General features: G+C 36.4%; 1 protein-coding gene across 2 annotated transcripts; it reads right to left on the reverse strand.

The window, feature by feature from the left end:
- Positions 1-27,859, reverse strand: RAD21 (RAD21 cohesin complex component). 2 transcript variants are annotated; one of them, XM_057735722.1, is made up of 14 exons: positions 27,666-27,859; positions 20,755-20,929; positions 15,520-15,649; positions 14,231-14,330; positions 12,521-12,627; positions 12,013-12,219; positions 11,436-11,561; positions 10,984-11,106; positions 8,983-9,206; positions 7,537-7,696; positions 6,949-7,094; positions 3,954-4,103; positions 2,420-2,503; positions 1-1,700 (listed from the first exon to the last, which is right to left on the reverse strand). In XM_057735722.1, exons 2-14 carry the CDS (start codon positions 20,896-20,898, stop codon positions 1,509-1,511), a joined length of 1,893 nt encoding a protein of 630 aa, XP_057591705.1. In that variant the 5' UTR covers positions 20,899-20,929; positions 27,666-27,859; the 3' UTR covers positions 1-1,508. The 2 variants fall into 2 exon arrangements, with proteins under 2 accessions (XP_057591705.1, XP_057591706.1); XM_057735723.1 differs by lacking the exon at positions 27,666-27,859 and adding an exon at positions 27,402-27,421.
- Between the last annotated feature and the right edge of the window lie 100 nt (positions 27,860-27,959).

Genomic DNA, 27,959 nt, shown 5'->3' on the forward strand with positions numbered 1-27,959 from the left:
AGCTTATAACACAACTTTTATTAGAAAAGTTATACATAACATAGCATCAACTATTTTCAAGAACAATATTAAACCCGATAAGCAACAAAAACCAGACTAACAAAATGTGTAACAAGAAACTAATGACCTTTCTATAATCAAACATTCAATTATCTACAATGTCTTTATACAAAGGGAGAAAAACCCATGGTTTACAGGCACATCATATTGAAAATAAAGCGGCAATAGCAATTTTATACAATTACCATTCTCAAGAAACTGAATCATCAAAACAGTAATTATGAGTTCACAAATTTAAAACATCTCACATAATTTAAAATTATTGGGTATACACTGAAGTCTGAGTGATTTTTTTTTTCCACCAAAGTGCCAACCCTTAAGCTAGAACTTTGTGTGTAATTTTGCCCTAAAACATTAAGACATGTTTTGATAATCATAACAGTTACATGATTTCTGGCGCTATCTGGTCTGGTAATATTAAAGCCTTTATTTGGATGTGGTTTTCTTCACTTAAATTATAGGAAACCGGATACTGGATTTCTGTTGCAAAGCTATTAAGAGTTCCCAACACAGGAGTGTGCAAGCATTGGAAACAAAGATCAGTACTAAAACTTACAATAAATATCAGAGAAGCCATTAGTTTTTACAGCACTGTCTGCTTAAAGGTTAAGTCAACCAGTTGTACGATTTCCCATCAGTCTGTCTTTTCAGTTGACATAGCAATTTCTATTTTCATGATCTGAATATTCAAATATACTCAAACATCTTTTTAAAACTTTGATTTATAGCCCCTGGAAAGTTATAAATGTTTTCCATATTCACCTACTCTAAAAAGTCTATTTCTGCTCATTTTAGAGCCTCACTAAAACAACAGATTTCAGAATAGTAAGGTTCATTAAAAAGTTTCAAATGGAATGATTTACAAAATAGAGCACTTTAAATCAAGCCCTATCTTTTTGTAGCTGAAGGGGATTAGTTATGGTACAGTTTCACACACCCCCATGGTCAGTTGTGGAATTATACTTTAAAACTTAAGAGGACAACTGCTGTTTTGGGCACCATCCCTAAAGCACAATGTTTACTAAGAAGATTGCTGGGGGTTACTGATGGGAAAAGACAATTTCTGTCAAAGATTCACACTACAGTGAACTGTCAGGCTTTTTTTCCTCAAAAGTTCTCCTTTACAATGCAGTAATGGAGAACTAAGATAAAAACCCCAACTTTCCACTGCTACTCAACATTATCATATGCGCCAATATTGCACACATCTGTTCTGCTAAAATAATCTTGGGGTGCTTGTTTTCTCCATCAGAACACAAACACCATACAAGCAGTTTCCCTTAAAGATGAATCTGATAAATTTAAAATAGTGGAAAACATGAAGAAAAAGGCAGAGACTCTGTACAGACAAAAACCTAAATTTTCTTGAAGGGTTTTGTGTGCCCTACACATGGGGGCCATTTGTACACACTAGTGAAATGAACACTAGCTATAATGTTTCTAGCTGCTCAAATAATGTGGAACCTTGGTCCAGGTGTTGCAATGATATCACTGTATGGTTCTTCCTGTGTCAGCTCAATAGCCTGCTGCTTTTTAAGAACCAAGAAGCTGTAGAACTTTGCTGCAGCTTGCTTTCTGTTCGTGTTTCGACACAACTCAAGCAAACTGATAGATTCAGCTCCAGTTTTAGCAAGAGCTCGCTGAAATAAAACAAAAAAAGAAAGGAAGAATTAAATGAAAGTAATGTGCACAATAAAGTAGTAATTTCAAAAGGATACTACTTTTGGATACTGAAAAAAGTATACTGTATATTCTGATGGGGGCTAGGAGTAGATTTTTGAATAGTACAAGTTTCTCACATTAAAAAAGGCAAAGGGACAAAGTTAACATTTGTTGGAACAACCTAATATAAATGACTCATTTCTTCTAATTAATAAAATCTAATCAATTTCATCTAATTGATAAAATAACAAAATCTAGCACTTATAGTTCTGAACTTAACTGTCTTTTGAATTTATTTTAGGAGACCCTGAGCACCTTGCCTGATGTTTCATAGACACTCAAGATAGCTCCTCTGTATCTGATACATTAAGGTCCAAGGATAAGTGTACAATGACCTGAAAAATTTAATGATTCAACACATTAAAACTGCTCAACCAAAAGTAAGAAAATGTACACACACAAAGGAGTTCTGCTCTGCAGGGTAACCATGGGCAGGTGTTCACCGAGATGCTTTCCAGGCTTACTCTTAGCCTAACAGCTTGTGTATTAAAATAGTTTAAGGTATGCAATTTTGGAAAAAGATTCACAAAAGGTATACTTTCTGATTATAGCATGTATTCTTTTTTTTTTTTTAGGAAACAATGCCAAAAGCCTTTGATGAAACTTTTTCTTTTTCTCTAAGACTTCACAGGCATACCTGAAGACCATGAAGCATCTGCTGAGTCCTTTTGTTCCATCTTCTTTCCTCTTGATCCTGATCACCCCCAGAAGCATCTTCATCCTGAGTGAAAATGACCCCACACAAAACAAAAAACTGACAAAACTGCTACAAAATGAAGCATTTCTGTCTCTCCTGAAAGCTCTAAATCAAGTCGTGTTACTTTGACTAATGGAAAAAAATCACTCAACATCTAGTTTGAAGTCTTCCTTAAATTACCCAAAAAAAAATCCTCTGTACCTGCAAGCATTTAGCTGAATATATGACTCTGTACTGGTCTATAAGTGTGTGAGCTACAGTGTGGTCCATGGACTATTGCTGGTTGGTGAGCTATAGGTTATTGGCTCCTGCTAAGGCAAGAAACTTAAGTAGGGACATAAACCAAGTATGTCACCAAGCATACTGTTCATTTCAACGGAATATGTATTTACCGTATATTTTTTGGTAGCATGATTTTCTAGATGATTATATTCTGGCAGATTCCTAATCTCATTGTGGACCACTACCAAAGAGACTGCAGACTAGCAAAGACAACTAATACTATTCTTTAAGGTGTTTTAGAAGAAATGGGCTATAATTTATAATATATATTTAACTGAAGTGGCCTGGCTCCCAGTTACCTGCCATGTTCAAGACTGTCTGAAGTTGGCATGGAGCAAGAGCTGACATGCTTCCAGGCTATGCTGGAACTATCACCACATCCAAAGAACCAGGAGTTAACAGCTTCACATATATTAGAAAATCTAATTTTAAATACTAATTGAACACTAAATCTGACGTACTCTACTACACAGGCTGGAGGAGCTCTGGGGCTAAATTCTGACTTTAAAACAACGTAAGGCTCATATTAAGCACTAAATGGCTATGAAATCTGTGCTGGCATAAATTACAAATATGAACAGGTGGAAGAAACTTTAAACAAAGGTTTAAATAAAATATTTGACAGATCATCAAATAGAAGGATATATTCTAATATTAGTCTTATACAACAACCCTAAAGATCCAGAAGAGTGAAAAAAAAAAAAAAAACAACGGACAGCCAAAGCGTCCCCCAGGAAAAGGAAAATCCATTCCCAAGTACCTCTACTTCTAAAAAAATAAAAATCTATTTTATTAGCAAAGTCATATCTCACTCCAGTCTAATGAAAAAAAACAAAACCCACACAAATAGGTTATACTAGAGGCAGATGCTAATAGCAGTAAGAACTGACCACTGACCACAAGGTAACAAAAGCAGATTACAAGAAACTTAGAAGACAAGAAATCAGTGAAAGGGCAAGTCCCATGTCCCTGAAAAGCCCACAGGGACTGAGTTATAACACAGCATAAAATTTGAAGTTCTAGATCACTAAGAAATCTGGGTAAATTTTGCTTATATTCAAACATTTTTCATCACTGTGATGCTCAACCACAACTCAGCTCCAATAGGAGAATAACAAGAGCTGGTTGAAGATTTCCACTAAATCTAGAATGGAAATTTGTTCATCAGATCTTTTTTACAACATTTCCTTACCTCCTCCTCTTCGTCATCTTCTTTCTCCTTCTCTTTCTCCTTTTCTTTTTCTGGTAAAAGTTCTAACTCTGGAATTAATTGACAGATATTTGGAGGCTCTTCTGGGGGCAGCTCTACAGGAGGTATTTCCATCTGCTCCACCTGCTGAGGCTTAAAAGCAATAAAAATAAGGCAATTTAAGATGTACATTTTAAGGGTACAAATCTGTAGCTGCTGCAGTTTTCAAAATGCAAAGAAATACTGGGGTCGTATCTCCACACTTCCTCATAATCAAAAACTGGTTACTGTACATATCTTGTTCTGTTACTGTAAAGCCACAACATTAGTTTACAAAAGAAATTATATTCACTATCTTATTATCCTAGATCAAAAGTGGGCTTTTTTCATACTTACTTTTTAGAGGTCTAATACTTAAAGTCTATGTGAGGAATTTGCAAACAACAACAACAAACCCTCAAAACTCTTTGTATAAGCATCTTAGGAATAAACAGAACCCACTGACTCCTGGGCAATGCAAAAAGGCTCTAACATTAGCCTGGCACTGTCAACCATTTATGTATAAGACTGCCTTAAGGCTACTGCAACTCAGCTTGAACTCTAAATAAGAGCCATTGTTTTCTTCCAGCAGCAAATAATAGGAATGAGGAGACTGTTTTTCTGGGTCCATTTCTTGAATTTCCTTCTTCTCTGACTTGATACAAACAGATGAGAACATTAAAAGACTGACAAGGGAACAATTACCTGGAGAGTAGTACTAGAGCAACCCACTAATTACTGTTCCCATTCCTGAACTCAAACAGAAAAACACTCTTCTTTACAACTCCTTACCACCAGAGGGCATAGGGAACTTGTTGTGAAAACTGGCAAGGAATATTCTTTTGCCAATGTCTTGATGGAGGCCGAACCAAGCGCCTAAGGTACCAAAAAGCCTCCCTTTGCCCAGATGAATTTATTCTACAGATTTAAGCTCGGGAAGTCTTAAACCAGACCACCTCCTTCCCTTATACTTAGGACAGGAACACTAAGTGAACTTAATGGTAGCCAGTCTAAATGAAATAGCAAGTCTAAATGAAGTAGCAAGACACTGCTTTACTTTTTTTCAGCAATTGGACAAGTATATTCTGATTTCTTAAAAGAGCCCTAAAACTGCTTAGTATTAAAGATATACAGGACTGTTTGCTAAAGAATAAACCAGAAATTGGAAGAGAATAGAGAACCTAGGAATAAATTATGCATACATGGTCAATTAATTTAGCACAAAGGAGCAGAGAGTATACAAAAGGAGGAAAGGACAATCTCTCAATAAATGGTGCTGGGAAAACTGGACAGACACACGCAAAAGAATGATTAAAGACTTGAATCTAAGACCCGAAACCATAAAACTCCTAAAAGAAAACACTGGTGATAAAGCAAAGACAACAAAAGCAAAAATAAGGGGGATGTCATCAAACTAAAACACTCTACAAAGGATACCATCAATAAAATGAAAAGGCAACCTACAGAATGGAGAAAATATTTGAAAATCATTTATCTTATAAAAGAGTAATATCCAAAATATTCAAAGAACATAATTCAAGAGCAAAACTGACTAAAAACGGCCAACAGGTACATGAAAAGGTGCTCAACATCTCTAATCGGGGAATGTAAGTAAAAACCACAATAGAATATCACCTAACACCTGACAGAAAGGCTATCACCAAAAAGACAAGAGATAACAAGTGTTGACAAGGATGAGAAAAGGGAACCCGCCTGCACCGTTGGTGGAAACATAAATTGGTACAGCCACTATAGAGAACAGTGTGGAGGTTCCTCAAAAAATTAAAACTTAAATTGCAGCATTATTATGATAGCTAAGTTATGGAAACAACCTAAGTGTCTATCAATGCATAAACGGATACAGAAAATGATATACACACACACACAATGAAATATTCACCACAAGAAGGAAATTCGGCTTTTTGTGAACCTTGAGGGCATCATGCTAAGTGAAATAAGTCAGAAAGATGAAACCTGTATGATAGATATCACTTTCATGTGTAATCTTAAAAAGCTGATGCTCACGGAAGCAGAGAGTAGAATGGTGGTTACTACAGGCTGGGGGGTGGGGGAATGAGCAGATGTTGGTAAAAGAGTAGATAAACTTCCAGTTATAAGTAAGTTTTGGGAATGTAATACACAGTATGATTATAATTAACAATACAGTTGTCCCGCAGTATCTGCAGGGGAGTGAGTTCAGGATCCCTTCTGAATACCAAAATTTATGGGTGCTCCAGGGTCTTACATAAAACAATGTGCTGCAGAGCGCCCTCAGTATACATCCATGGATAAGGAGGTTCAACTATACTATACACTTGAAAGTTGCTAAGAGTGGATCTTAAAAGAGCTCTCGTGACAAGAAAAAAATCTAATGCTGTGAGGTGATGGATGTTAACTAAACTTCCCATGGTAACCGTTTCACAATATATACATATATCAAATGACTATACTGTACACCTGAAATTAATACAATTTATGTCAATTATTATCTCAATAAAACGAGAAAAAATGTTCCATCTTGCTGACAGAAAGTTATTTATTAGCAGGAAGTTTGTTTCATTTTACTCACAACATATCTAACAGGTTCCGTACGCTGCTTTTCTTATTCTATCTAGAAGTGTCAGATTCACCATGGGCTAATGTTTGGGAAGTAAAATAAAACCAGAACCAGGTTCAGAGTCAAGGATTCCACATTAGCCAAGGATGCTTACTTTAGGCCACTATGAAACAAGACTCTATCCAAGAGTCAGAAAAACCAAAAACTCTAAGAACATCTCCCACTTAGGGCACACTGTGTTGAGATCCTCAGCTGCCATTCTTTCTCTCTGGACCCATTCCTTACTATTTCCTGCCCAAACCAAGATACTTCAAAAGGTCTCCTTAAATAACACTTGCTATTACTAGAGATCTAAAATACTGCCTGAAAACTCCAAACATCTTGCTGGACAGATGTGCTTACAGGGATCACGGGTTCTGGGTCAATTTGTCCCGCTTTTCGCTTAACTCCCTGAGGTGGTGGTGGGGGCATGGCTGACTCATCCAGGTTTGTTCTGCTGGTCTCCATCGACTCCTGGAGGCGGCTTGGCTCTTCCAAAATGGGCTCATCTGCAATTGGTCATATGAAGAGGAGACTAAGGTCATACAGTCCTCAATAGTATTTTAGAATCATTTAATACTAATAGGCTAAGACTTTCCCAAATGATGAAGGCTGAATAAAATTTTACCTCCACAAAGGTTACTAAATTTATAACAATACTTATTAAAGGTGGGAAAAGGTTTTAAAAGGACAAGTCCCACCTCCAGTCCAATGCGGGACAATCCTTTAGCAGACTATCACTCGGACAAGTTCTAAACCTTAAACCTTTCTGAAAACAGAAAACTTCCCATCTAACAAAGGAGTCAGAGAACATAAGGCATGTATTTCCCCGTCCAAAAATTTGAGTATACTTCTTTACTCCTGATTTCTCTTACTTTGGCAATATATAGGTAAACTTCAAGCCAAGTATTCATTTAAATTTTATCAGGGAACTATTCCAATAGAACAGACCGATAACATCACGCTGCTGATGTTGCTGCTGCTGGTCCTCTCTGGGAACCTCTGGATTTTCAAATTCTTTGAGAAATTCATCCAAATTATCAGCCTCTCCTCCTTTCCTCCTTTTTCTAAGATCTTCTGGTACTAGTGGTGTAAGACAGCGTGTAAAGAGCTATTAAAAAAATAATAAAACATCAATTACAAATTCTCTACTAAAAATCACATGAACCAGAAAACTACCACTGATGTTACTATTTTCCATAAGTATGTTTTAACAAATAATCAGTGTATATATAATTTAGCATGATTTGTAATGTTCTACCATATTCACACTTCATTCTATTTTATAATTTGAAATCCTCTATTTAAAACTTATTTTCACTGCAGCAATTTTAGAAAAATTGAGAATGAAATTTTTTTATCCATTGTCTCATAACTTGGAGATAACACTAAAATTTTATATTTACCTACAGTTTATTTTCATATTCATACATTTAAAACTCAATGTAACTGAAATCATACCTAATAGCTTTACATAGTGTCTTTTCCACTTAATATTATATGGTCATTTTATTAACTATCATTTCTAGTATTTTTAATGACTATTCCACTGAGTGGAAATAAATATATATGTGTATATATAAATGCCACACTTGAATGACTCTTCAATATTTTAAGTTTCTTTTAAAAAATTTAAGTATAAATAATAATGAACATCTTCATAGAAGTGGCTTTTTCCATATTTTGGATTACCTCCTTAGGAAAAATTCCTAACAAAGAATTCACTGAGTCAAAAGAACAAAAACACACCCCTCTCCCCGCACCAAACCAAAAAAACTTAAGGACCTTCTTCCAAAAGATGATTGTGCTTCCAATAAACAGCAGTTTTACCAAAGCCTTGCCGCTTTGAACACTTTATAGTAAAAATAAATTTGTTCTATGAGTATCTCAACTTTAGAAAGAATTAACAGCCTAACACCTTTTCAGATGCCTCAGAACCTTGTTTTAGAATAGTCTGGAACCTAAAGTGAGCAGAAAAGGGCCTGTAAGTGAAAAAAAAAAAATTCTCACAAAGCGAGATTTCTGTATTGTGGGAAAAGTAGAATCACCCCTTGTTTTAGCCGGAAAGCAACATCTAAAGATTGCAGACTTGAACCACAGTACACACTAAGGCAACGGAACTAATAATTTATCACAGGAAGTTGGAGAGAGCTACTAATAAAAAAAAACTTTTTAGAATAGTGAAAATTCATTCTACATCTTTTAGAAATGCAGGTGTCAATTATCATGATCTTTCAGATCAAGTTTACGTTCAGTATACTGTGGTTTAAGAAAGAAAAAGATGCCATATAGCTGAAAAATAGCCGATCAAAAATGATTCAAATGAAAGTTTTTAAAGTTTATTTTAAAAAATGATCAAAATCTATATGAAATGTAAAATTCTGCAAACTATATTACCTTCAGTAGTCTGTTATTCCACAAAGGCTGAGCAGGTAAAGAGAAAAGTTTTTCCACTCCCCCTGTCTCTTTCCACATCATCAGTTTCTTGGTGGGTGGTGCCAGATCCAAAGTAGTGACAATATCAGAGTAATCACTAAGCTGGGCTCGAATTGTCTTGCTATCCAACTCCTTGACGCTGTCAACAATTAGCTTCCTCTTCCTCTTGGCTTTTGTTTCTTTGACTGGTATGATAAAAGAAAATAAGGTCATTTTTTTGAGAGGCCAGCATGAAACAAACAACCATCAGATTTGGTCTCATTATATTCCTGCTCTTCTAAACACCTAGAAGAAAGTTAAGCTTTCATGAGGCAGAATCTGTTTTAACTGATGTTTCCCAAGAACTATATAGAGGCTGGCATACAATAGGTGTTCAATAAAAATTTGCTGAATGAATATATATTGACTTCTGGCACAAAAAGAACAAAATAATGGCAAAAGCCAATTCATTTTTGCCCATGTAGCTTTATACTGTAAACATGGAACATGCTACACTTGATTCAGAGCTGGGCTCAAGTCCTAGGTTCTGCCACTTATTAGGTGAGTGACCATTAAGAAAAGTTAACTTCATTTTGCTGAACTCTTCATTTTCTCATTTGAAATATGGCCAACCACTTACAGGGGGTTGTAAAATATCTGGTATAATATCTGGAATAGATTAAGGACTCCATAAATGGTTGCAATTACTATGATTTTTATTGGAAAAGTTACAATTCATATATGGCAGCTATACAAGCAGTTTGATGAAGTGAAACATGCCCAAACTCAGTCAGATGAACCTGGAACGCCATCCTATACACTTTTTGTATACTCATTTCTAACCCTTACTAAACTCTTACAAAGTAGGTAACATTATCTCAATTTCTTAAGAACAGAAAAGCTCATGGTATTAAATAAATTCCTCAAGATTTCATTCTGTCATACATGTTATATACTCCATAGGTTTTTATAAAGTATTCACTGTGAGTCAAAATCCAAGATTCAAAAAGATGTTATACAGTGACAGCCTCTGTCCAGTCCCTGTCCTCCAGCTACTGAGTTCCCTTCCTTGAAATTAAAAGTTCAAGTTCTTGTAACAGCTGGCTGAGCTCAATTATCCTATTTTAAACACTACAGTATATGCCCCTCTTATCTTGTTTATAGAGCTCCGTAATATGTCAATAATACAGTACATAATTTACTTAATTACCCATGTTCCCCTATTATTTAAATTCCATGAAGATAAAGACTTGCTCATTTTTATATTTTTAGTTCCTAAATACAGTTACACAAGTAAGTACTCTTTTCAAAATCAGAAGCCCAAATCACAATTTTTGGTGATCAGATTCTAAGTAGGAAACCCAAAAAGTAAATCTTGTTTTACTTAGGAGTAATAACAGTATCTTAAATTATACTGTAAACGACTTATTCTACCCCATTGTACCCATAAAACCATCTAGAAATTTTAGTTTCACATCCAGATTACATATTGCCTCTTTCACTCAGAAGCAGCACCCCCAATTAAATATGCTTTGCTGTGTTTCTTAATAAGCATTATAAGAAAAATACTGATTTTAGAACCTTTGATATTTCCAGTTAAAAATAAAAATATTTTTAGATTTTTCCCAGATTGTAGCCCAAACTATACACAGAATCTAGAAGTTTGGAAGATAACTGATTAGTCAATCTTGTACTTTATTGAAAAATGCCTTGCAATGCTTTCTGTTACACTTGTGGCCTGTTAGCATTTTTGTAACCACCAAAGACTAAGATACACATTAGCAGAAAGCTTATTCCATACTTTTATTTCACAGCGACTTGTAAAGATACTGTGTAAGATACTCAAATTGTAACTGAATTAAAGATTCTATGATAGATGACTGACAAAGGAGAAAAGAAGTTCAGTTATTTAAAATGAGCAGCAGATAGCAGACATGAACCAGAACTAGAAAAAGTTCTAAGTCAAAAAGTTTGTTCGCTCACCAGTGATATCAATAGGTTCCAAAGCAAATGCTTCTTCCTCATTTGGAACAAGTGTTGTTTGATCAGTCATAGTTGGCATTGGTTCGACAGGATCCACTGAATCAGGACTATCAGGCCCACCCACTATAAAAGCAGAAATTTGGTCACAAAAGGCGTGCATATTTAATATATATCCAACAAATGGGGGGAAAAACCCCTCTGAGTAACTGAAAGAAACCCACCGCTACCAAAGAAAAAACACTTTTCTAGTTATAAGGAAGCCTCTCTAGTTGACCTATTGGCCAAAAAAGGGGAGGAGCACAGGGTTAAACACATAAAAGAATCAATTAGAAGCACTGTTTTTAAGTTTATAATTCATTAAAAGCTGAAACTTTCAGTTTTTGGTCTTCTACAGTGAATACCTTTTTGGATGCCACACATCGCGCCCCGATCACCTAACAGGAAATGCTTACTTGACACGTTATCATCCTCATCCATATCATCATGCGCAGGCTGCTCTGGCAACATCACCCCCGCCTCAGACAGGGCAGGCGGATCGTCAAAGATACCGCCATCGTTATTACTGATAAGTTTGTCATCTGAAACGGGATGTAATTAGTTACAATTTAAGAAAGAAATGCTAAAAGAACAATAGCCAATCACTAGAAAAATAAAATTATGTTAAAATGGATTAAACTAAAAAATTAAAATTTGTATTCAATATGCATCTGTTCTCTTCAAGGTAGTATACAAAAGTATAAAACACTTGGCCTATGAAAAAATTTCTCCTTAATTTTAAAACATGTGTTTACTTAAACACAAATACGGTGCTTTGAAGAATTAGTATAACTTAAAACTCTAAGACAAGCACTTTTAAACAAAACTGGGTATTGTTATAACATTTTTAGGCTACAGGTTTACAGAAAACTTTTACTGAACCAAGTGGTCACAATTCACTCATATATACCTAGAAAGATCTTCAAGACTGAGAATTAGCAACTGCTGTAAATAAAGAAATTATGTTAGAATAATCTCCTTGCTGTGACTTACCTAATATACCACCATCATTTCCTTCTCCAAAATTGTCATCCTTATACTGGTCTTCATATTCTAAGTGGTTAATTTTCTCATTCAGATTGCTGGTGCTCTGTTCAGGCTCTAATAGGAGGTTAGAAGTACCAGTGCTCACCAACATGTCATCATCCTCAAAAGCACTGCCTTCTCTCATGATTTCACGATCGTCCATTCCAAAGTCACCTAAACAAATTTTAGTTAGTTACTAGTTGAAAAAAGTTAGAAACATCACCAATACAAAAGAAAATGGCTAATGATTTAATTACAGTGTCACATTTGCTTACTGAAGTCTTATTTATCTTTGAGCATTAAAACATCTGGTTTAAACGAAGTCTTTAGCATCTATATTTCATAAACTGATTCTGGAGCATGATTAGAAAATTCAAATATAAGATCCCAAATAGGGATTTAGGTTATCCTAAATATGTTAAGTAACATAATTTTAACATTATAGCTAGTGGCTAATGATTTGTTTCTCTATTACCGAAATCATTTTCCTGTAGAATACTGATGTTTCCCACTTCTTCCCGCATGGTTATCTCTTCCACTCTACTCTGGTTCAGGCTGAACTGCTGGGCCACATCGATGTCACTTTAAAAGAATTTCAAATACATTTTAGTCTCAAGTCTCACTGTAATGTATTAATAATAATAAGGGAAAACACCTCAATTCTTTACATAAGGAAAAAAAAAACCATACATACAACCAATGGAGCCTAAATATTTAAGTTAATATTTAATGTAATTTGTATTTAAAATTTAAAACTGTTAATGACTAGTGAGCAAAATATAATATGCTGAAATCACTATATAAGGCAACATGGCAGACAGAGGGAAAACTTAGAGATGCATGGGCTAGATAGGCCGTGGGTTTTCATCAGGGCCCTGCAACCTACGGGCGGTGTGAACAATGAAGTTAACTGTCCACAAATGTGGAATACCACCAACCAAATTCAGAATGTAAATACTTCAAAACAAATCACCAGGTTTGTTCAGCAAATAAATGGCAAGGACAAACATATAAAAAACATGTAGTGCGGAAACCTTGAGCAACATGGGACTTAGGGGCACCTACCCACCTCTCCCCTTGAAGTCAAAAATCCACATATAACTTTACAGTAAGCCCTCCATAAATGTGGTTCTGCATCCACTAATTCAACCAATCTCAGATCGTGTAGTACTGTAGCATGTATTTAGTGAAAAAAAAATCTGCACATAACTAGACCCTCGCAGGTGAAACCTGTGCTGAGGGTCAACTTGTACAAATGAAATAAAACTGGCAATATACTGATAATTAAAGAAGCTGGATGGTCAGTACTTGGGGTTCATAATATTTACTAATCTCTCTACTTTTTAGCCATGTTAAAAATTTCCACCATAAAAATTAAAAAATAAAATAGAAGTATAAAGGGAGAAAAACTAAAGCAGCCAGTGTCTAGCACTAATTAACATAATAAATTCAAAACAAATCATAAACTTACTCTTATAATTACAAGTCACAGATCATTTTTTTTTAAAGCAGAGAAATATGTCAAAAAATTAATGGAGCTTAGTGTAGAGGGTTTCTTGGTTAATTGTGCTACTCAATCACTTGGAAAGTGACAGTCACATTTCCTGTCATGGTAATGAGAGCTGAATTCTGAAGACTTGAGAAGAGGCAAACAACATACCACAGCATTCTGCTATAATTGCCACCTCTGTACAACTTTCTCTCCTTAAATGTGTGTTGTTACAATGACCCTTTTTCACTCTTTATAAAGTTATTTCATATGTTTATTAAAAAAAGAACAAAAACTGTGGCTGAGTATAGCTTGGCCAACATGATAAACTGGTAGATGAATTTAGTATATACCTCTGGAAAAACATCACAAAGCAACATTTCAAGTTTACTGATATCATTATGTAAAGCAACAGCTAGACTGCTGTTCAAATTACACAATATCAGAAGCAAATAGGAATTCTCTTAGCTGTGTTAATAAAGCTGACATCTTCTACATGACCTTCTTATAGAAGAAACACTTCTAGGTTATATGTTTCATATTTATATACTATCTTAAGTGAAAGCATATGCATTTTAGCCGAATGTTAGCTCAATGTGAAAACATCCCAAGAAAACGATAAATTTGGTAAGCAATGTTTTTTGTACACTGGGTCAATAATTAAAAAAAAGAAGAACAAGAGACAGAGAGACATACTCTAAGTCAGGCAGTGGCTGATCAAAATCATGAAATTCTTCAGGTAAAGTAATAGCATTGTAAGCAGCTTCTCGATTTTCCTCAGGCAGGTCAACGACACCTGGAAAAGAAATGGCAAGCTTGAAAACCTGGCTACACCAAAGATTATCAAGAGGTCAAGGAAGATAGAAAGTCCGTATAAGTTTCGTAAGGTTATATTTCAGAAGGGTTGATAATATTTGCAAAAGTACCACTGAAGCTCAAGTACTTTTGTTTTTTTAATAATCATAAGCCACACTACTTGCCTTACAAGAGGTTCAAACACTGATTACACATTAAACTGAGAAGACTTTAAAAGGACATTATCAACAAATAAATATTAGTAACAGTTTTCTAACTAAATGTGAAGTTTATGAGGAAAAGGAATGACTGCAAGAGTACCCCAAATGTTAAGAGGAATTGGTTATTTTAGGAAAGTGGGAATAAATTATTTTAATTTTCTTTACATTTTCCCCTATATTTTTCAAGTGGTCTATAATAAAAATTCATTGCTTTAAAAGATAAAATGAAACAAAACATATTATTAAAGCAAAATACACTTAATAGCCACATATTAGAAATCACCAGCCTCCACCTAAACATTTTACTTTTAATCAAATCTTAGATTATATATTAAAATAAACTGAAGTATAAGAATATAAAAACAGTAGAAATTATGGTATAACACATCTCTCCTACATACTGAGATTGTTTTCATCAGAATAAAATTTCGTCAGTGCTTTAAAAACTATATACAACTGTAATTCTCTTTGCAGATGGAAGTTTGGTTGCTAGAGTCCAATTTTAGAATCAACTATTACCTAAAACAAAACAAAAACGAAGAACTATAAGAGAACATTTAATGAAGTCTCAGCAACTGAGGCTAAAGTGAATTTAAGACTACACTAAAATTACTCCAAAAAATTTAAAATTCTAAGATTTTCTTTCCTGAGCTATATTTTAAAAAATCATAGAACAATTAATTTTCAATACTTCAATCCCTGATTGCTGAAAAAGGGGTTAAAAGAAAAAGGCAGCTCCAAAGGAATAACAAAAAAAGTATAACTGTTATAACTCCATACATAGAACAAAAATAAAATGGGTTTTCTCCCCTGAAACACTGCCTCTCTAAGCTTTGCCTGTTTTTTGAAGGATTTCTTGTATTGCAATTAAAACAAAACAAACTATGCTCATTTAGAATATTTGCCTAGCAATTCTTACACACTAAATAAACTCCAAAGTTAAAAACAAAACAAAAAAGTCAACAATACCTGGCCGAAAAGCCATCTTTATCTTAATGAACGCTTCATTACAATCTGCCAGGAGATACTTGGCTTTTCTGTGATAGATTCGAACTACTCCCAGTAAGAGATGTCCTGACGTTCGGAGTGCCATCTTCACCTGTGAATTAACATTAACATTAACCTATGAAGTGAATTTTCTGGTTTTAGAGAATATTTCAAAGCTTGGAGGTTGTGCAATTTATATGCAGTTTATATCTCGCCATACTTTTAACCATTTGTTTGAAGTTACCTTGTAATCACGTCTATTTTATTTTTCACTACCTTTACCTGTAAATTTCTTGAGTACATCCAGAGAATAGACTGGCAGAAATTCATGAATTAACACAGATGTGAAGGTAGCTGTGAAGCAAGTATTAAGGCAATCCCTGAATTGCTGTCATTAGCACATTAAGAAGTACGTGGCATTTCTGGGTGCCCATCTAGTCATTGCTCTTTGCTGGCTAACTGAACTCTGGTTTTATTTGGGAAGTGAATATCCCCAGGCTTGAAGGATGACTGTCTCATTCTCCTCGGCTGGTGCCTGCTTTTGAGTGGGCATGTAACCCAGTTTAGCTAACGAGAAGTATAAAGTAGGTCAGAGAATTTCTGAGAAAGATTTTCCCAATTAAAACAAAACAACGCACACCCCTCTCTTTCTTCTCCCCTTCCTGCACTGTGAGTAGGTGGGGCTTGTAGCCGCTTGCAGTAGCCCCATAACTATGAGGCCATAAGCATGAGGACCAGAAGCCAAAAAACTAAGAAAGGTGAGTCCTTGGATGACATCTTTGAACTGCTGAACCACTGCTAAATCTTTCTATTTCTAAACTTCTAGTTAAATAAGACTGTTAATTTTCTTACTGTTTTAAGCCATTTTTCACTGAGATTTTATTACCTGACTGGAAAGCATACTAACTGATAAAGGATAATGGTACCCATCTTTCTTCACAAGAAAATAGGCTCCTCAGGCTGTATTTTAGCAAGGTCGATCTTGATCAACACTTATGGGGGATCCAGTATGTTGGGAAAAGAATGAGAGAAGTAAACACTCAATCTAAATAGAATGATTCAAGATTCTTCTGGTTGTAATAATTTTTTTTTTTTTAAAGAACAAGAAAACATGAGCTCAACTTTACCAGGTAACAAAGAAAGCTGTTAAATATACGCTTAAAGCTTAAATTATGATTAGTACACTACATTACTTACAACTTACAAATATGTGTTGTTTTATTTAATATGTGTACTCCCTGGAGCCGTCTAGGAGTCTATTCACAATAACTCTCAGGCTCTGCATTTATGGTCACATTGTATAACAGCATAAATTATGAAGTTTAGTGTTGTAACTTGTTAAGTATCTAAAACTGTAATAAATTTGTGACTAAATCTAGGATTTATCTGATGATAAATCCCTAATATGAAATATAGTACCCAATTAAAACACTGCTGCTAATGGAAAATGACAAGCTCCCTTTATGGCGCAGCTTTAGGAAATGTAAGATTAATATCGACTGCACCTTCACCTAAAAGAAAAGGAGGGGAAAAAACCCAACCTTTGCATGCCGTTATCTTGTCCAGAATTAGCAACTTTTAAAAGGTGATGTATAAACGAAACATGGAGATAACAAAGAACAAAGTAGTGGTTACCTTAGAAGGGATGGGGGAAAGGCAAAATGGGTAAAGGGGATCAACTGTATGGTAATGGGTGGAAACTAAATTTCTCATGGTAAGCACATTGCAGGGTATACAGAAGTAGAAATATAAAATCTATATAATGTTATAAACCAATGTGACCTCAAAGTAAATTTCTTAAAAATGCAGAAAATAAAGTAGATACTTCATTAAAAAACAAAAAGGTGGTATTTTGGCAAAGGCTTTCTTTCTGGATTAGTTTGGTTCAGAGTTTAGTCTAGGAGTAAGTAAAATGAGGTGTGGCATTTTTGCTGTTGAGCTAGCCCACGTTAAGATTGTAGGCATAGGGCTTCCTAGGTAGCACAGTGGTTGAGAATCCGCCTGCCAATGCAGGGGACACGGGTTCAGTCCCTGCTCCAGGAAGATCCCACATGCCATGGAGCAACTAAGACCATGCACCCCAACTATTGAGCCCATGTGCTGCAACTACTGAAGCCCACACACCTAGAGCCCGTGCTCTGCAACAAGAGAAACCACAGCAATGAGGAGCCCGCACACCACAACAAAGAGCAGCCCTCACTCACTGCAACTAAAAAGAAAGCCCGCGCACAGCAAAAAGGACCCAACGCAGCCAATGAAATAAATTAATTAATTAAAACAAAAAGTAGGTATAATCAAGAACACAGGCTATGGGACTTCCCTGGTGGCGCAGTGGTTAAGGATCTGCCTGCCAATGCAGGAGACACGGGTTTGATCCCTGGTCTGGGAAGATCCCACATGCCGAGGAGCAACTAAGCCCTGTGGGCCACAGCTACTGAGCATGCATGCTGCAACTACTGAAGCCCACGTGCCCTAGAGCCTGTGCTCTGTAACAAAGAGTAGCCCCCACTCACCACAACTAGAGGCTGTTCCAACCAGAGACAGAGAGGGAGAGTGGAAGGGGGGAGAGGTATGATATGCAGTTGCAGGTGAGCCTTTTGTCTGACACTTGTTCTAAACGACTAAACCAACATTTCCCCACAAGAACTGCACAAGAGCAAACATCTGCAATTTTCAGGACATATTTATTGTGATATATCCTATCACAATAAAACAAAGTCAATCAAAGAAAAACACACTTAGAAATGGTTTTTAAAGTTGTAGTGTCCCTCCCTAATAGTGTACAAAGTATTCTGCACAAATAATGAAAAAATTTGTTATCCTTTTAAGCCAAATTACCCTCAATATTTGCTTATGGATGTTAAAGATTAGCCACATGTATCAATTTCAGGAAAAGAGTTCAATTTCTCTTTTCTCCATTCACTTAACTCAGTAAGCATACCTATAAAAAGAAAACATCTTCTCAAACAATTCAACCAGCAATGCACACTGGTACAATTTCCCCACAGAGCAAATTGTTAATGAATATCAGAAATCTTAAGTATATCACCTGCTCCAACAATTATATTCCTAAACATCAACATTACGGAAAGACACAGAACAAAAGATTTTACAAGTAATGGTTACTAAATAGTTGTTTTTTAAAAAAGAGAAAAATAAAAAGTTGCCTTCCTACCACCTAGAGAAATCTTTAGTAATATTTTAATATGCCTTCTAGACTTTCATATGTGCATATACACAATTTTTGTTTTTGTGTGCATGTGCACATAAAAACTGCATCATACTGTTTTGTAGAGTCTGCATCCAGGAAAATCTCTGTTCATAGCATTATCGTAATTTTTAATGGTTGCATTATATAGCCCAAAGGAATTTAATTAAAAAAATTTGGAAAAAATATGGATTATTTCCCTCCCTCCCAAAAGAAGCTAGTAAAATAAATCATACACAATCAAAACATTAAATTACAGCCCCATAATCCTTTATCTAAAGTCCTAGAAGCCAAATGTGTTTTAGAATTCAGAGGTTTTTGAATATCATAAAGGTAATGGAGTACACATGCCATGTATTAAAACATTCCCAGGAGTGTCTGCAGCAGCCCCCCATAATCACACACATTAGTATTTCTGTAGTGAATTTATGAAAACACAAATGACCTCATTTCAATTTTGGTCAAGTGTGTTTCTGGTTTTTTTCTGTGTATTTAAGTTCTGTGGATAAGAGATTATGACACTGTACAATGCAACCATTAAAGATGATAGCAGAGTTATGAACAGAGCTTTTCCTGAATGCAGTCCTGTTACAGAACATACAATGCACTTTTTGTACACATGCATAAAACAGGAGAAAAATTATGTGTGTAACACATGCACCCATAACAGTCTAGAATACATACCAAAATACTAAAGGTTTCTCTAGGTGGCAGAACTACAGGTCACTTATTTTCCCATTTGTAAAGTTTTCTAATTAGTATTGCCTTAGGAATAACATAATAGAAACATCTTCAACAGCAATAAATTCTACATTGTAACTCTAAAACTAGCCAAAGTTCCATATACAGATAGAAATTTCATAACTTACTCTAATTCCAAATACTTCTCTCCTGTAAAACATTTACTTTCCCACATAACTTTTCTGAACAAATCTCTGCTACATCCCAGCTTTACTCCTGGGATCCCCTTGCTCTTTCAGCAATAAAGAACTACTCTTATTTAACACACTATGCCAGCATTGTCCAATGTGTCAATTCTAAGAGTAGCTCCCAATGTGGTCCAGAGAGCTGCAATCTGGAATGCTTTCAAAACAGGAAAATTGGTGCATGTATTGTGTATGCATATGTATAAATACAAAGTCCAGGAAAGGACCTTTCAAACACAGATGTAAATATTTATAAAAAAATTTTATATATTTTTTGAGATTAGCCCTCCATACATTTTTAAAGTCAACCTGTCTGTTCCTCAATGAAATGCTCATGATGTTAGTAGCTATAATTGTGCCTGTGTGTTTTGATGGTTTTTCCTTGGGAACACAAAAAACACATATTAAGTCACACTTGTGAAATCCAAGGATGGAAACCTTGGAAATTTCAGAGGATATCAATAAAATCTCCTCTAGAAACAGAGTAGTAAACAAGGCAGATAAGGTAAGGATATTCATGAGGCTTCCATTCTAGGGGGACACAGTAGTTAAATATTTAGGGAAAGTGCACAGCCAAACACAAAAATTCTAAGATAGGAAAAAGTTCTTGGTATCTTCAAGAAACAGCAAGTAGGCCTGTGAAGCTGAAGTGGAACAAGTGTTCTGGATACTATATGCTACCTGGATAAAGTATCAATAGTTAAATCTGGCCCCTGCAACATTTTCTAATTAATGAGTCGTTACTTTGAAAATTTTGTAAATTCTTCAATCAGGAATACCCATACACATATTTAATATAAAGACATCTAGAAAATTAAATATAAAATATTTGGGTATTGCCTGACCATGCTTATCTGCTATTAAAAGAGGCAAATGAAAATTTCTGTGTACTCATAAAAATATCTGTGTACTCAACAGAATATCTAAAAAGAGAGTACGAAATTGAAACTCTGGCTAATCTATGGATTTTCTTTGCCTCCAGTATACATAGGTGTCTACCTAAGATGTTGTTTTCATGCAATTTTACTTCACACACCAATGAACAATCAACAAAGTGAATAAAAATACCAACGTCAAACATACCTTTGGTGAGATGATACTCTCCACACTGCTCTCTAAGTTACACTCAAACACATGGGCTTTGGTTAGCTTCTTATCCCAATGGGCCGCTAGCCAAATTTTGGCCAGAGGCCCTCTTTTACTGAGGACAAAATGTGCGTAGAACATTGTTCTGCTTGACTATGAAACAGGAGGAAACCTGAAGGGGAAAAAAAATTAACACAACAGCGCATGAGAACTAAATTATTTATCAAGACATATAAGAAATCTGACAATAAAAGTTTCCTATTCTTCTAAATATGAGAACTATGAAAGGCTTGACTGAAGTACAGTATGCATTTTAAAAACAACCTGCTGTTTACTTTTGAGAGGGTAAGAAAAGACCCCCCAAATACTAAGCTGAAAGGAAAGGGGACAAGTCAAATCACTTTCATGCCCCATCGTCATTTTAAAATAACAGTGCTGGTTTGTTTTCTTCCTTTAAGTAAAAATTGTTATCTTATTCTTTTTGAAGTTCCATCAGGTGTTAATTCCACTCCTATCCTGATTACTAACTGTGAAAATAAGTCTTCTTCTGGCCAAAAGCTAGAGAATATATTCTTGATGACAAGAAAAGAATGTCCAAGAAGAAAAACATTCAGGCACAGATATTAATCAATGAGGAAATTTCCATGTTTAGAACCACATTAAAAATTGAGATTCTTAGCTAAATGCATTACACAATAATTGCTACCTCATGACAAGCATTTCATATTTCACCAAGCAGGTAAGTATGTGGGTTGGCCCCATTTTACAGGTAAGTTTAGAAAAGCTGAGCCTTAAAAAGATGAAGCATTATGTAGTTCTCTCAACTCAAGAATCTGAAAAGCACTTGATTCCTTATAATTTAAATACTAAATTCAGGACGATGATACAGTATACAATTTATCTCATGACTGAAATAGTCTTAGCAGAAATACAAATGTTATTCTTTTATTTCCTTTTTAGTAAGCTAATGTATTAATACCTAAGGGAAAAAAAAGCCTGAGAAACTCCAGCTTAAAGAGCACATGTACTGTGTAAAAAGATAATTTCCCTTATATCATATATTTTCCCTTTTCCACAGAGGATTTGAGAAAATTTATTTTGCCAAATGAATTTTTTCTAAAATGTCCATAATTAGAAAAGGGTAAGTCATGCTTTTATAGAAACTCGAGCACACCCAAAACACATGAAAAGTAATTAAAATTTAAAAACTTTAAAAATTTATGTCACACCTATTCCTTGCATTCTACCATTCCTAAGTCCTGGCCAACCACCACTCTGTTCTTTACTTAAATTTTATCATTTTGAGAATGCTATATAAATGGAATCATATGGTATGTGACTTTCTGGAATAGCTTCTTGGATTCAGCATCATGCTAAAAATTCATCCAGGTGTTTGCTGCATGTCTTAACAGTATGCTCCCTTTCATCACTGAGTAGCATTCAATGGGATGGCTATAATGCCACAATCTGCTTAGGCATTTACTTACTGATGGACATTTGGTTGTTTCCAGTTTTTGGGTATTTCAAATAAAGCCGCTATAAATATTTGTGTATACAGACTTTTGGTGACTGTTTTCATTTTTCTGAGATAAATGTTCTGTGGTGTGATTGGACAGCATAAGTATTCCTTTAGCTTTTTAAGAAACTTAAACACTGCTCCTATCAAAACTCTAGTGAGGTTTTTAAACCTTGCTACTGACAAGGTTTTTCTAAAACTCATAAGGAAAGGCAAAAGACTCAGAAAAGCTAAAACTATTTTGAAAAAGAAAAAGTGGGAAGAATCAGTCTACCCAATTTTAAGACTTATTATATAGCTATAACAGTCAACACTGTGTGAAGAGAAAGACTCACAGATCAATGGAACAGAGCAGAGAACCCAGAAATAGACTCACACAATTAAGTCCAACTGATTTTTCACAAAGATGCAGAAGCAATTCAAAGGAGGAAGGCAGTCTTTTAGTCATTTTGACAAATGGCGCTTGAGCAATTAGACATCACCCACAGAGGGGTGGGGAAGGGTGGGAAGAACCTCAACCCAAACCTCACACGTTACATAAAGATTAATTCAAAGTAAATCACAGACTTAAATGTAAAACTATACAATTTTAAGGAAAAAACCACAAGGGAACACCTTTGATATCTAAAGCTTGATAAGAATTTTTGGATATTATGCCAAAAACATGCCCCATAAAGGAAAAGAACCTAATACGAAGGAACCCACTGAAGATGCAAAGACAAGATAGAAAATAGGAAAAAATATCTGCAAACCACATATCTGAAAAGGACCAGATCCAGAATATATAAGGAACTCTCAAAACTAAAGAGATTAAAAAAAAAAATCCACTAGAAATGGGCAAAAAAAATGAAGAGATATTTCAAGGAAGATCATATACTGATGACAAAATAAAAACAAGAAAGATGCTCAGTATCACTAGTCATTAGGAAAATGCAAGACCCAATGAGATATCACTACACACTCTTATAAGAACTAAAATAAAAAACAATGGCAACAGCAAGCAAATGCAAGTGAGGGTACAGAGAAGCTGCCTCCCTCATACATGGCTACTGGGAATGCAAAATTTCTTTTGAATTAGCTTAAGAAAAAAAAGATCCAGAGTAAGTTAACTCGAACTTTCATGCTTTTACAAAGACTGTAAATTTTAATCAAGAACTTTGCTTACTGTACTTTCAACTAAAAACTGTGCTCATTCTTTCCAATAAGGTACAGAAAATACACATACATTAGTTAAACATATCCCAGGCAAGAGATTTCATGCCTGTCAAAAATGTTTGGGAGGGCGGTGGTGCAAGAGTAATTCAGTCAGGTTTGCCTCGTCTCCATTTTCCATCACTTAATGGAATTTTCAGTCTCTGAACCAGATGCTTCCAGGTGATCATTAATTCACACTAGGAAAATTTTCTCTAAAGAAAAAAAAAATAAGCTTCATCAACTGCCTAATGTTGTGAACCTTTTCCTCTCAAATGTGGAGTTAAGAAAAGAACTAAGGAACACTAAACAAGGAAGAATTCAGATCAAACACTCTGAAGTAGAAGCACTAAATAACACCTCAAGTGCACCTTCTATCCCACTTAGCAGATCAAAATATGCTTCCCATAATCAGAGTCTCCTATGCTGCAGCACTTCTACTTCAACCCTTAAAGTTTGTCAGCGTAAAAATTAAGCTGCCTCTACAGTGTTATAAATATAATCTACAGGATTCTGTAGAAATCCAATATGGCTGTGTGGTCTCTGAAAGTCACTGTCATACACAATGAGCTACAAGTTTCACTACAGAAGATAGTCATGTTCCAAACAAATGAAAAACTCGTACTATTTAGCTCCTAGAATACTCCCTGCTGCATGTCAACTACTAAATATGTGCTTAATTAATAAGAAAATGAAACACACTAAGTGATCTCACAATTGATACATGTAAAAAATTCTGGAAATTTTAGAAATTGAAACTGGTACGTCTCAACAGGTGTCAGTAGCTCATAGCCAGCACTTCAGCTGCTAGTCAAGACTACCATGCCTAAAATATTCCAGCTATGCTCAGGCAGAGATCCTAAACAGATGCTTTCTTGGCACTGGATGGGGAGTAACTGAAGCAGAGCCATGCTAAAATTAATCTGGGAAACAATTAGCAAGAGGAAATCACCCTAATAACTAAAGGAAGCCTGATGGCATAGTAGTGGATCAACTATTGGCTTATATCTAAATAAGAATAAACTGTACTCACTGTTGCCTTTTAAACCATTTTTTTCCCCTTAGTAATACCAAACCTTTAACCAATCTTAAAAAAAAAAGGCTGATTGTAAGTTTTAAAGATTCTAAATTTTGCTAATCCTTTACAAAAGATCTTAGCAGAAAGCCTGCACTTGGTCAAAAAGCATCGTTTACTAATTTCATGATTTCTCAATTTTTTTCTAAAGCAGCAACAACTTTTAAAACTTGATCCTAAAAAAATAATTTAAATTTGATGTAAAATGGCAGACTGGTATTTTAGAACATATTCAGGAACGCAAAAATGCCAATTTCTTTAAGATGTTTCTAAAAAACTGAAGTCAAATTACCTCATGTTTCTACAATGATGTTAAATCATTATATTTCACTCATCTGATAGAAAACAGGGCAGGATAGCAGTTGCATAAATTGGTATGACCTCTTTGAGGGGCAATTTGGCAACATCTTATACTTTCTAGCCAGAAACAGCACTTCCAGTAATAAACCAAAGATATACCTGAGCATGTATAATAATAATAAATTATTTTAAAAATTACTAAGCTCTAAGTATTTTGTATGTCCATTCTCTTCGTGACAGTCTTAGAAGATAAATACTGGCCCATTTTACAGACCAGGAAAAGGAGAAAAGGGGAGGATAAGGAATGTGGCAAAGGTCACCAGTATTTAATGCAAGTGGAACTTAAACTTCAGAGCCCACAAGTCTTACTAAACATTATGTTGCCTTGCCAGCACAATTTTTAATAGCTAAGTATTAGAAATAACCTACCTAGCTCCAATAAATGACTTTCAGTAAATTAATACAATCATACAATAGAATTCCATGCACTCTTAAACAATGATATACACATAAAAGTATTAAAAAAGAGAACTCTCTCTATAAGTGTATATTAACATGAACTTGTATGAGCATAAAGTATCTGTGGAGTGCAAATAAAACTGATGACAATGGTCACCTTTGGAAAGTGGGTCCAGTGAGAAAGTGAGGCCTACCCTTTTATACTGTTGGACATTTTTTTTTTTTTAACTTAAGGCATACACAAACGTCACCCATTCAAAGTAAAAACAATTATGTTGGGAGTGCTTTGCCAGTAACTAGCTTAATTAAGCTGCTTAATCTGTAGTTCATTTTTCTTAACTACAAAAAACGGAAGGTGGAAAGTAAGTGGTTACTAACCTTAGAAAACATCAACATCTAACTCAGATAAGAATGGAACCATCTCTTTGGGGGTACTAGGGGTGTGTCTCTGGGACAGAAGGTATTTCCAAGCCTGCACACTAAAGCTCCCCTTCCTTTTGACATTAACGTACTTTGAAGGAGAGTTTTACAATCAGACAGTCTTAGGTTGAAATTCAGCTCCCTCCCTAGTTGTTTTGTAATGGTTAAAAGTGATTTAACATCTGAGTCTTAGCCTTCTCATCCATAAAATGGGGATGTTTCCCAAACAGGATTATGAGAATTAAATAGCACATCATACCCAACACAATGCCACTGAAGACGCAAGTAGTTACTCTGGAAAAAAAACTCCCACAGAGCACATACCAGTTATCATGATCATGACTAGCAATTCTGACATTAAACAAAAAACAGAAAATCTTCATTTCCAATGATTAGAAATTTCCTTTCTGTATCAAACTATGAGGTAAAATTTCTTAGAATCTTTGTGTTCCAATAAGTAGGAACTCACCAGGAAACAAAATTCTCATCCTTAAGAAAAGTTAATCCTAGGGTGTACTAATGTGTTGCCTCTATAAACACAAAAAATGTAAAAGTTAAGCTCTACCAATGTAATTCTGACTTGTAAATAAAAAGCACTATGTTTACTAAGCTATGCACAGCTGTCACCTCATCTACAAACTAATTAAATAATTTAATCACTGGATATGGCACATGTCCTCACCAACGTCTTCATAAAAGTGATTGATTAGTTGCCTCCAACATTAAACAAAGAAATTCAATGACTCTACAACTTAGGAAAGCTTCTCCAGTCTGTCTTCAACGTTCTACACAATCATACAGCTCACTGGCGTAACAATTCATTGGAAGAAAATAGGAATTTTCTTCTGGAATTCAACGACTATTCTAAACAATATAAGGAGAGCAGCTGTTAACTTTCGCTTGCAAAGAGAAGCCAATAAACACTAGCCTTTACCAGAAACCCTTAAAAACACAAGCGAGTTTTTGATCGCTGAAAGCCTAACAAATCATAAGGTGGCCAAACCCTCCGGCGTTTCCCTCTTTCAAACGTGAAGGAGGCCGCTAAGCCTGGCAGCACAGCTCGACAGTGGCACCCCACACCATCAGAGGCAAATCATTCTCAAAGCCTTTCTCAGCGAGGAAAAAGACACCAGGCATTTGTCAGAAACACACACCTCTCCCCACCCCACCACCCCCGCCTCCCAAATACAACGTTCAACATAGGAGAGTAGGGGAGGAAAACCAATTACGCTAACTTCCTAAGAATCACAGGCAACTTCCCTAGGTCGCGTTTTCTATTGGTCTGTCCAACATTTGATATCCCCATCGTAACCAATTTCCTTTAAAAAAAAGGGGGGGGGGAGGGAGCAGCAGCAGTCCCTGGCGAGGGTCCCACCGCAGCCGCGATGGCAGGGTCCGCGTGTCTCCGACCCCTGCACCCGCGCTCTGCGGACGGCTGCGGCCCCTTGGAGCGGGCATCGCGGGCGCCCAGCCCGCCCCGGATCCCGCGTCTTCCCAGACAGCCATTTTCACCCGAGGAGTAGGCGGCCCGGTCCCCAGAGCGGGCTCGTTCAAACCTCCTCCTCCTCCTCGCCCTCCGCGCCCCAAGGGCTCCTCTGCCTCCTCGGGGAGCTGCGTCTCCCCCGAAGGACCGGCCGAGTAACGGCTTTTCGGGCCTTGCAATAGACCCCAACCATCTGTTACCCGACAAGCGATGATGCGGGCCCAGGCTGCGCGGGTCCCGGCCGAGGGCGGGCCCGGGGCAAGGGGCCTGGGCGGGCGGCGCCGCCGTTCGGGAGCTCGGAGGGTGGCAGCACGGCCCCGACCCGGGGCGCGGACAGTACCGCCGTCTCCCTCGCCCTCCCGCCCCCCCCTCCCCCCGGAGCCCGGCTCCCCGACGGCAAGACGGCGGGGAACTGGTGGGGGGAGGGAGCCGGAGAAAAACAAGGGGTCGGCCGACTATCTTACCTTGCACTCCGCCGGGACTTGGGCGGGCTGGGTGGCCTGGGGAGGGGAAAAGGGTCGGGGGAGGGGGCGGGGAAAGGGGGGGAGCCCTCGCGAGGTATAGCTTCGGAGCAGCTCCCGCCGCCGCCACAGCCGCCGCCTCCTTTCCGATTCACTCAAACAAACAAGATGGCTGCCGTTACGCCGCGGCTCTTCCTGCCGCCCAAATCCTCGGTTCAAATCGGCAGGATGTTTACGGTCAAAATGGTACCTGTGCGCCTGCGCAACCAGCCTAAGCCCCAGAAGGAGCGACGCAGG

Source organism: Hippopotamus amphibius, chromosome 5 (assembly GCF_030028045.1).
Source record: "Hippopotamus amphibius kiboko isolate mHipAmp2 chromosome 5, mHipAmp2.hap2, whole genome shotgun sequence".
Lineage (NCBI taxonomy): Eukaryota > Metazoa > Chordata > Mammalia > Artiodactyla > Hippopotamidae > Hippopotamus > Hippopotamus amphibius.

Bases quoted from the DNA above. Each gene is read 5' to 3' on its own strand.
- RAD21 (XM_057735722.1), bottom strand. From the start codon at position 20,898: ATGTTCTACGCACATTTTGTCCTCAGTAAAAGAGGGCCTCTGGCCAAA. The intron at 7,697-8,982 runs GTAATATAGTTT...TTTTTTTAATAG, and splicing joins GGAATAACAGACTACTGAAG to CTCTTTACACGCTGTCTTAC. The intron at 4,104-6,948 runs GTAAGCACATCT...ATTGCTTTTAAG, and splicing joins ACCCAGAACCCGTGATCCCT to CCTCAGCAGGTGGAGCAGAT.